Raw genomic sequence first — 10,439 nt, 5'->3', positions numbered from 1 at the left:
ACACACACACACACACACACACACACACACACACACACACACACACACACAACTTAAAAAAATAATAATAAAAATCAAACAAGTGAAGCAGTTGTGTATATTTGCCTAATACAAGTACTCGGGTAATTAAATTGGAAATATTTTGGGATAAGTTTTGTTTTGTGTTTCAGTTTTGTTTCTGTTTTTGAGATAGGGCTTTACTCTGTGGCCCAAGCTGGCCTGGCACATGAGGCCTGGCCACACCTCAGCCTCCCGGCCCGGGAGGTTAAATCCTCAAGTTTCTTGCAGCACTCTAGCGGTTTCCTACCCCGAGCGCACAGCCTGCGCTCTTCTCTCAAGTCTGCAGAGCACACTAGTCAAAACAGCCTCCAGCAGTGCTCACTCGGCCACAGCTCCATGGCTTCCCGCCTGCAGGCCCCACGGGAGCAGGGGCAGAGAGGGGAGGCAGGCTTGGTGCTGCCCAGTACCATAGCCTGCAAATGACCATCAGCAGCTCCGCCCTCCGGGACCACTTCACCGCCTAGTTTCAGTCATCCCCCTGCATCAAGGTCACAGCAGACACACCAACCAGCAATGCTTAACTACCACAGACACCTCGGGGCAGGCAGACCTCTGTGAGCTCACCACCAGCCTGCTCTACATGAGTTCCAGGCCAGCCGGGGTTCACCGTGAGACGCTGCCAAAAAAATAACTAAATAAAAATGTAAGGCTGGTTTACAAGTAAAGACAATGATCACTTTACTTTCCTATTACACGTTTTTATTTAAAAATTCAAGTTTGCATATCCTTTGGCACAGCAATGAACCCTAAAAATGCACACAAGGGAAACATGCATCTGTGCTACAGCCAAGCTTCTAGCAGACTGAGAACGCCCGGGCCCGAGGATGCCGCAGCACGGACGAGGCGTGCTTGCGTGCACGCAGGGGGCGAACACCATGTCTACACATCCCGGCAGCCTATCTCGCCAGGTGAAAACAGCTGGTTAAATGAGATGCTATTACTTACACAGCACACGGGAAAGGAACAGAGCAAAACCTGGTAACCACGCCTCACGCCTGTGCGGTAAAGAAGGCGGCTGCTTGACAAGGCCTGACCGACCTGAACGCTGCCCTCAGGACTCACACGGTGGATAGTGGAAAAGCAGAACTGACTCCTGGAGTGCCAAGTGTTCTCTTTCCCTCTCTTACACACACACACACACACACACACACACACACACACACACACACGTTTAAGAATAAAATTTTTAAAAGAAGTTAAGAGCCTGGCAGTGATGGAGCACACCTGTAATCCCAGGAGGCACAGGCAGGTGGTCTCTGAGTTGGAGACCAGCCTGGTCTACAGAGAGAGTTCTAGGACAGCCAGGGCTACACAGAGAAGCCCTGTTTCAAAACCAGAAAAAAACTAAGGAAAGAAGGAAAAAAAATTAAGAGGCAGTTGGGAGCCAGGTTTAGTAGTTCACACCTGGAACCCAGTGCTTGGGAAGGAGAAGCAGGAAAATGGTGCGTTCTAGGCAGAGAGGGCAGGAAGAAGGAGGGAGGCGTAGGAACAAAGGACGGGAGCGGTGGCAGAACTGAGCTCACGTAATCTTTCTGGCAACCAAAATGCCTCCCCGGGTCCTTGTACTGCTTTTTCTTGTTGAGTGTAGTACCGAGCACTAGTATGTAGCACTGAGGCGCAAACCCAGGCGTTCCTGTGACATACAGCGACAGGCCTTAGTTCATTTTCAACTGAGCTCACCACAGACGGCCACAGCTTTCAGAACGGCTCTCCCTCTGCCAAGCTGTCTCCAAGGAGCTTCCGAGGGGTGATGAGCTCTCCAGCTGCCTGGCGGGCGGGCGCACGGCCAGCCTAAAGCTAACGTAACCTCCCTCCTTTGCCTGAGTGTGCACACAGTGTTCAGGTTGGGGAATGATGGCTTTCCACTCAAGTACAAAGAATGCAACACCCCTTGCTAGAGAGCCACTCCAGGCTCCTCCGGCTCTGGGCCAAGCAGCTTCGCACCCCCCACCCACCAGCCTGCGACACCCAGTCCCCAGCCCCCACCCCAGCACCGGCTGCCCAGCCTCCAGCCCTGCCACAGCCGCCCAGCTTGACATCTCTGTTCAGGAGAGCAGCTCCCTGCCTGGGCTCTCCCTGTAACCCTTCAGCAACTTTTGTAAGAAAGCCTGATTACCTTAAACACCACCTTCGGTCAGGTGTGGCGGGGCACGCCTGCACCTCCAGCACTCAGGAGGCAGAGGCAGGAGGATGGCAGAAAGTTTGCGGCCAGCCTGGTCTATCTCGCAAGTTCTAGCCCACGGGGGCTGCACAGTAACACCCTAGCTCAAAAAAACAAAATCAAGGATGAAATACTGTATGCATGTACAGTTAAGTTTAAATACTGATCCCCAGGAGGAGACAAAGGCACCAGAGCCACTTCATTTACTTGAAGAGCCAGAGAAGAAAGTTTCTGTCATTCCCACCCTCATCCTGGGGAGAGGACGGTGAGCTTTGGACACAGCCTCTCATCTCCCCATCTCCCAGACCTCCTTTTCCCTTCCTGCCTTCCATTTCATAACAGCAACCAAACTCAGTCTGTAATTCCTTCACAGTAACGGATTCCGTAACTCTGAACAGGACTGCTTTGGGTAAACGGCTAAGCCGCCTCCTCTTCTGAATGCCTTCCTCAGACGCTAATGGTCACAAAGTACAAATTACAAAGTAATAATAGCCCAGAAATGGCACCTAAGTGTTTAAAACCTTTTGTATATGTGCGTGTGCGCATGTGTTGGTAGCGTTCATGTGTGCGCCTGTGCAGGTCAGAGGACAACTGCAGGGTCAGTTGGTCAGTTCTAGCCTTGGACCTTGGGGACTTTGGGGATCAGACTCAGGCTGGCAGTACCTCTCTAACACAAGCATTTACAAGGAATAAGGACCTGTAACGTTAACGGTTAGGAGGATGAGGCAGGTCGTCACAAGTTCAAGGCCAGCCTGAAGATGCTCATCAAGATGCTATCTCAAAAAGGTGAGGAGGGGACCCACAGAAGAGAGCAGACAGATTTTCAAATCTTACCCAGTCTGTTCCCTGAAAGTCTCCTTTGAGGCTGAAGAGGACAGTCAGTCCTACTCACACCACGTGCCTCGCCAACGCCCGCTTCTCGTGGGAATTCCATAAGTGAACTCTTTCCACGAGTGAGAGCAAACTGCTGCCGCTGCTGTTCTCATAGTTTCAAGCAGAGCCACTTACGAGGTCGCTAGTGTCTTGACTCCCACCCTCTTCCAGTGTCGGAGGCTGACCCGGGAGCCCCTGTGTGCGAGGTGCTGAGCAACGCCCCTCCCTCCTCCCTTTAAGGACACAGTGTTCCTTTTCTGTTAAAATCCTAGACTAATCCCATTCAGAGACTTCCCGTCAAGGATTTCTGATGATCTCCAGGAATCTATCTGTACCTCCTGGGAGTGAAGGGAAAGAAAAAGATGCACACAGTCATCCCAGGCAGGACCCAGTTTAGGATTATGTAAACTAAAAGAGGCATGCTGTCCCATACCTTCACACACACACACACACACACACACACACACACACCATGCAGGAGGATGACTTTGAATTAGAGACCAACCTGGTCTCCAACACCACTGGTACACAGAGACTGGCTTAACACACACGCAGACACACACACACAAAGGCAAACCTGTGGCTCACACATACGGTCACCGGAATGACTTAGAAGGTACAGGCAGAGGATCTGGAATTTAAGAATTCAAGATCACCTTTAGCTACCTAGTGAGCTAAATACCAGTCCTGTGTACATGAGACCCTGTCTCAACAAAGGAAAAAATACAGTAACAATTTTTATCCTACTTTCTGTAATGAAAGTGAATTTGAGGGCTGGAAAATGACAGAGTGCTTACCTAGCAAGCACCAGCGCATAGATCTGATCACAACCCCCTAACACAAACACAAAAAGAACTGACATGAAACAAAAGATGAGGGAAAAAAACAAGGGTGGGTTCTGATTTCTGTCTACTTCTCAAGAGGAATTTTGAGGAAAGGCCTCAGGGCTTCTGAGGAAGCTCAGTGAGTAGAGTGCGCAACCTGGGCTGATCCTCAGTGTCCGATCACGATCACGGCTGCCTGGTGGCTTAGGTCACGGCACTTGGTAGGTGAATCCAAAGTCATCCTTGGCTACGTGAGACACTGCTTTAGAAAATGACCTTAAAACCATAATCCACTCTACCTGCCTGATTCTGCTCTAATACCTTGAATTCCACACAACACACCTAGGTCACAGAGCACACACGGTGCCCCACCGCACAAGGCCACTGCACCTGAGCCAGGGCCAGCTCGCTCTGAAGGCCGGTCAGACACGGGGACTATAATTCATCTCTCCTCCTACTTTCTCCTGCTTGAGAACAATTTCAGCTCAGCACCCAGGATGCTGCCTCTCACCTGAGTCTGACTTTTCAGTTCTCTTTGAGACAGAAAGAAAAACTGTGTGTGTGTGTGTGTGTGTGTGTGTGAGTGTGTGTGTGTGTGTGTATGTGTACCAGTGAAGGCCAGAGGTCAATGTCAGGTTTCTTCCTCAGTTGTTCTCTACTCTATCTTTTTGTTTTTGTCTTGTTTTGGAGATAGGATTTCTCTGTTTCTCAAGAAGCCTTTAATCCTAACACTTGAGAGGAAGGCAGAGCAGGCTGTGTGAGTTCAAGGCCTGTGTGGCCTACATAGGGAATGCCAGGATAGCCAGGACTGCAAACAGAGACTCTGCCTCAAAGAAACAAACATTTAAAAAGCAAGAAAAAGGAAAAAGCCAGCATGGTGACTGACTCATGCTTATAACTCCAGCTTTCAGGAGACTGAAGCAGGAGGCAGAGTTCCAGGCCAGTCTAAACTAGACAGCCAGATCCTGTCTGGAAACACACAGACCCAGGCAGAGAAAGACAAGAAGAGGGGAGAGGGGAGGAGAGGGGAGGGGAGAAGGGAGGGGAGAGGGGTGAAGACCTGGGAGAGGAGTCCAGTTGATAATGGAACTGCCTGCTTGGGTGTCAAAGATAAGAACAGAGAAAACTGTGGCCCAGCTGTCAAGTACTGATCTGCTAGAAGTTTATTTATCAACCGTGACTTTAGAAATAAGGGCCTGAGCTAGGCATGGCTTAGGTTAAAGCATTTACTGCTCTTTTGAGTTCAGCCCCTAGCAGTGAGTCAGGTGGCCTGGCCCTCCAGCTCCTGGAGCTCTGACACCTCTAGCCTTGGTGGGCACCTGCGAGTACTCTTGTGCACGTGCCCCACACAGGCACACACATACTTATAATTAAAATAATAGAATAAAGCTCTTCAGGAAAAAAGAAAGGGCGGGTGCATGGCTGGCGGGTAGCAGGCTGAAAACCTTCCTGACTGTCAGCAGCCAGGCCACTCCTGGCTTACATGGACCTCTCCCTGGTCTTTGTTCCTCCCAACTCTTGACAGAGAGCTTCCTGCAAACCTCCTTCTAAATGGCTTTATAGCAGTGTTTCCTGGTCACCTGGCTTGGACTTCAAAGGTCCTCTCTCCCGGAAGAAAAAGAAACCCACCAAAAGCATATTACCTACCTCTTGACACCCAAAAGATATTTTGCCTGTCTTTATTGCCACTTATACTGCTTTTCTCCTGAAAATCTGAAGAATGATTTTTGTTAGGTCATATCCAACCCACTTATCCTAATAGTATTACCCTCAAATGTTACCTTCTTTTCTTAAAGAAAAATTATGTGTCAAGGCAGACAAATGCACAGTAAAAGATTCCACAGCTTCTGCTCTTTGGAACCTGATAAAATTTTAATAATTAACTTGTGGCCTCCTCATCTTATACATGAATTTTAATATATTTCAACCTAAAGAAGTATTAAACTGTCTTAATACAAAGATAAGCACCGCTGCGAATGGCCAGTGGGCTTGCTGCCGTACCTGTGCTTCTCTACAAAGAAAGTCTCCCAGCGGGCGATGAGCTAACAAGGTAGCTGAGTGAATACGGAAAGCCAGCCTCTTCTCAACTCCTGCGCTCTCCAACACCCAAAAGAAATCAAGAGGCTGACATGAAGACCTGCTTGCATAGCAGAAAATGAAGACCTCCAGCAAAACAGAATACGACCAAGCGCTTGGCTTCATAGTCAAAGAGAATAAAGACCCTTCTTTATTGAAACAATTCTCTAACTGCTTCTCACCGATTCACACCTGAGCCAAAGCTGCTCATTGGCTAGCTCTGCTGAGCAACACAAGGACCTCTGCTCTCCTCAGGGCAGAATCGGAGTCACATCCAGCTTCCCTCAATCAGAATGCTGGCGGGAGGCTCAGGAATTCCCCTTCTGAGTCCCACAGGCCTTCCCGGAATGTGAGAAAGAAACCATGTGAGAAAAGGCGGCAGCCATGGCCTTGAAGGTCTGTGTCCAAAATAAACTCTCAGCTCAAGCAAGACTGAGAATGAAATATCTAATAAAAAACACCAGTGAAATCTCAGGGTTCCATTTACCAACAGAGCAAGTGCAGGAGTAACCTAGAACGTTACTTTCCAATCTATTTAATGAGCTCAGCAGAAGCAAAGCTTGGGTAGTAAATATTTCTATCGTTACAGAGGCAGGAGGATCCCTGCAAGCTGGAGGCCAACTTGGTCCACACATCAAGCTCCAGGCCAGTTAGAGATCCCTAGCAAGATGTAGACTCAAAAAGAAAAGCCAAGGAGTAAGAAGGAACTGTCAACACAGCGTCCCTCTTCTCCTGTAGCTGACTGCACTTGCAGACTAATAACATGGCTAGAAAGCACTGGCCTAGGGGATCTTTGGCAATTGCCCAAGGGATTCTGAGCAAAGACTAGTGAGAAGGTCAAAGCCTTTAGGAAACAGCAGACTCCAGCAATAATAAAAACGCCTGGTGGAGGGGACAGGCCTGAGCACTTTACAGGTATTAACTGACTTCACACCAGCAGCCCTGTAAGATCCTGCCATCGCCCTCACTGAAGTGTGAGAAGCAGACGAAAGCCTGAGGAGCCTGAACAACAAGCTAACACAGCAAGAAGTGATGGAACTCGGTGAGGCTGGAGATGTCATGGTGCCCAAGGTGGGCAGCTTCCGTGTTTTCCCCACGGGTCACACGGAAGCTCCTAGACAGGGCCCATCTCCTGTCTAGGAGCTCCCCTGCCATATGTTTGCTTTTGCTGCCTTAAGCCAAGCAGAGGACAACGGAGTGTCTCCATTTCACTCAGAGGAAACTCAACTTCTGTCCTGAGGACGCCCTTCCCAATAGTGTGGTGAACCAACCAAGTCCTGGAAACGGACAAAGAATCCAAAGGTGGAGTTTCACACGAGCGAGTTTTTCAAGTACCGGGCCCTGGAAGCCGCAGAGCAGGAGCGGCTTGCAAGCTCCTGCTTGCAACGAGGCCTGGAAGGCGCAGGGACCCGGGCCGCAGGCACGGCCGGGCGACCGAGCATCACTCAACCCGAGGCCTGAGGCCTTCGGGCGGACCGCTGGGCGGCCAGGGCGCTGCGCTGCGCTGCGGGAGGCGGCGGGGAGCCGGACCCCGGGCTCCGGGAGGAAGCTGCGGCGCGCCGAGCCTGCGCACCCCGGACCCGGGTCCCGCCGCCCACCGGGCCCGCTGGGGAAGGGGCGGTGGTCTGCGGCCCGGGCACGGGGAAAGGCCGAGGCCCGTGACCGCCGGCGCTGTGCCGAGCCCGGAGCCCTGCGCGTCTCCTCGGGATCCGGGAGGCCCTCCGCCGCCTGCCCGCCCGCCCGCCGGAACCCCCGACCCCGCCAGCGCCTCCGCTTACCGGCTCCGCCGCCCCCTGACACGCCGCGCCGGCGACTCCATATCCCAGGAGCCCAGCACAGAGCGCGTCAACCTCTCCCCTCCCGCGATTGGCCGGCAGGGCGGGAGCTCCGCCCCTCTGATTGGCTGGTCTCCCGCAGCTCGGAGCGTGCGTGGCCGGCGGACTGGGGGCGGGGCTCCGCCCACGCGGCACGCGCCTGGGGGCGGGGCCCGAGGGGGCGGGGCCCGAGGGGGCGGGGCGGAGGCGGAGGCGTGGTCCGGCTTCCGCCCCGCGCGCTACGGAGCTGGCGGTTCAAACCCGCCGAATTCCACGCTTTGGCAATTCCCAGTCCGGGAATGTCAGGGGCGTAAAATTTTGTCATAGTTCCCGCCATCTCTCTTTAGGCAACGACAGGCCCGTTTCCTCCTAAGAGACGGCGGTTACGAGATGCAGCCACAGCGACAGCAAGGCGCCGTGGCGGGCTTCTTGGGCCAGGAACACCCCACGTCTGGGAGGAACCGAGAGACGGCGACCCGTGGAGCCAGTTCTGCCGCATCCGCCGTCCACCTGCCGAGCCCCGCAGTGAGTCGTTCTCCACCCGGCTGGCTGTTGTCGACACCTTCTGTCCCGCCTGCCCAAGGCGGCCCCGCTCCGTCCCCAGCCCCGGCCCCGCGCTTGAGGGTCGGGCGACTGGTCCGCAGCGAGACAGGAAGAGAGGGCGAACCCGGACACGGACAGTCAAATACGTGCAGAGTGACACAAAGTGAATAAACTGTAGTAAATGAAGCTTTGAAAAAGGAGAAGAGCTACACTGACAGCAAAGGCAACCTCGGAGGAGCAGAAGGAGCCGCGCGGCCCGCCCCCGGGAGGCCCGCGGGGGACGGCGGGGTGTGCGCGCCCCGGCCCGCTGCCCACTTACTGAGTTCACAGTTGGGAGCAGCCGCCGGCCTCGGCTGCTTCTTGCCCATAGTGCGGAGCTGCTCTGGCGGCCCGGGGAGGCGCAGCCTTATATACGCGGCCTAGAGCGCCTCCCTCGCTGGAGAGGACGCCCAGGCCGGTCCAGGCAGAGCGGGCGCTCCAGACCGCGCCCTCCCGAGCACAAGCAAACGTCATCTTTGGCCTTGAGAAGGAGGCAGGTATTGCGGCCACTCCTGGTTATTAATGGAGATTAATTGAGCTAATTAATTTCCTGTGGGACCTCGTTTCTGTGCCGGTCGGCAGGGCAGGACCCGGAGGCGGGCAATGGGTGGCGGCCACCGGGATGTGTGCAGCGAAGAGCGAACGCTCTCCTCTGATGCCACTCCCCGGGGACTCCTTCCGCGGTGCTCGGGACTCTGCCCCTCTGAGATAGGAGGTGAAACCATTAGCCCAGAGCCGCCTGGATTTTCCAGAGTACGTGCCATGCTGGTGCAATTACGAGGAGGCTCAAAGCGTAGGTGAAAACGCCGCCGCCCGGCTGTATCTCCGGATCTGAAGGAGCCGTGGGTGCCTGCTGGTCACTGGTGATCCGTAGGCAGACAGCAGAGCGAGGCGGGACCAGAACTTAGAACCTGGCGGAGAAGGAAAGGTCCTGAGGCAGCAACACAGAAATCCGGGGCAAGAGTCTCCGTGCAGGGGCAAGAAAGCGTGAAGAATGGGGGGAAGTTGCCTCCTGGAAACACTGAGGCTACCTAAGAGCAAATGGAAAGAAAAGCAGTCGGGTGGCTGGACATTCGGGCAGCGTGTCAGTGCCGGGAACCATGGCCTTCTGAGCAGCGTCCCAGGGCAAGGTGTTGGTACCCGGCTCACTCAAGCGCAAAAAGCGAAGATGTGATCTGCCTCCAGCCCTGGTGGCTATCAGACCGTCCCCTGGGGCAGTGCTGCCTCTGCAGATTAAGCTGGGCACAACCTGTCCTCCTCAGAAAATAGAAGTACCCATAAAACCTTCCACGGAGAAAACCTGGCAGAGAAGAGAGCTGAATGTAGGAACTCTAGAAGGAGAAGTGGGTCTGGACCTGGCTGGGTGTCGGAGTGTGGGCTCTGGATTCCATCATTACACACCACACAAACTGAAACAAAAATCATTCCAGGCATGGTGGTGCACACCTTTAAGCCCAGTACTAGGGAGGCAGAGGCAGGTGGATCACTGGGAGTTCGAGGCCAGTGTGATCTACAAATTGAGACCAGGACAGCCAGGGCTACACAGAGACAAAAATCAAAAAAATCAGGAAAGTAGGAATGGGTTTTACACACCGCTGGTCCAGTGTTCTCCAGCAGACTCACTCCAGTGAGCCCAGCTCAGCTCCTGACCCCCGCCACGCCAGCCCTGCCTGCAGCCTGAGCTGGTCTTGGTCCAGGCACTCTTTGTGTGTGAGGTTCTTCCTCAGCTTTTCATCACCATGACAAGGGTTTCTTCATGCTTTCATTTTCTCTGCAGCTTCCTAAAACTAGCTACTACTGCTATGGACCATCTTCACCTGGAAAATTATTCATGGCTTCTCAAAATACCTGCGGGGCCGAGGAGATAAGAGTTCTCAGCAAGAAAAGTGAGCAAGCAAAGCCTGGTGGGCCGGGTTCGAGCCTAGGCCCCACGTAAAGGTGGAAGGAAAGAAAGGATGCTCAGGAGCTGCCTCTATCCACACAGGCCTGCACACACTCACCCAGTACAATAAGTTAAAAAGGCAACTCTGGCTATCCTGACTCCTTTGG

General features: G+C 53.4%; 1 protein-coding gene across 2 annotated transcripts in view; it reads right to left on the bottom strand.

Moving 5' to 3' along the window:
- Slc11a2 (solute carrier family 11 member 2) overlaps positions 1-8,840 on the bottom strand; it is a 34,290-nt gene extending 25,450 nt beyond the window's left edge. Inside the window, exon 1 of one of the 2 annotated variants that reach the window (XM_055627244.1) lies at positions 8,671-8,840. In XM_055627244.1, the coding sequence (XP_055483219.1) occupies positions 8,671-8,719 (49 nt within the window). In that variant the 5' untranslated portion in view covers positions 8,720-8,840. Of the gene's footprint in view, positions 1-7,772; positions 7,833-8,670 lie in introns of those variants that run through there. The other variant, XM_055627245.1, reaches the window with a different exon arrangement.
- Positions 8,841-10,439: the final 1,599 nt, after the last annotated feature.

The sequence above is a fragment of the Psammomys obesus genome, unplaced genomic scaffold (genome assembly GCF_907164565.1).
Source record: "Psammomys obesus unplaced genomic scaffold, mPsaObe1.curated_primary_1811, whole genome shotgun sequence".
Taxonomy (NCBI): Eukaryota; Metazoa; Chordata; class Mammalia; order Rodentia; family Muridae; genus Psammomys; species Psammomys obesus.
This window is presented reverse-complemented; position numbering and strand designations above follow the sequence as displayed.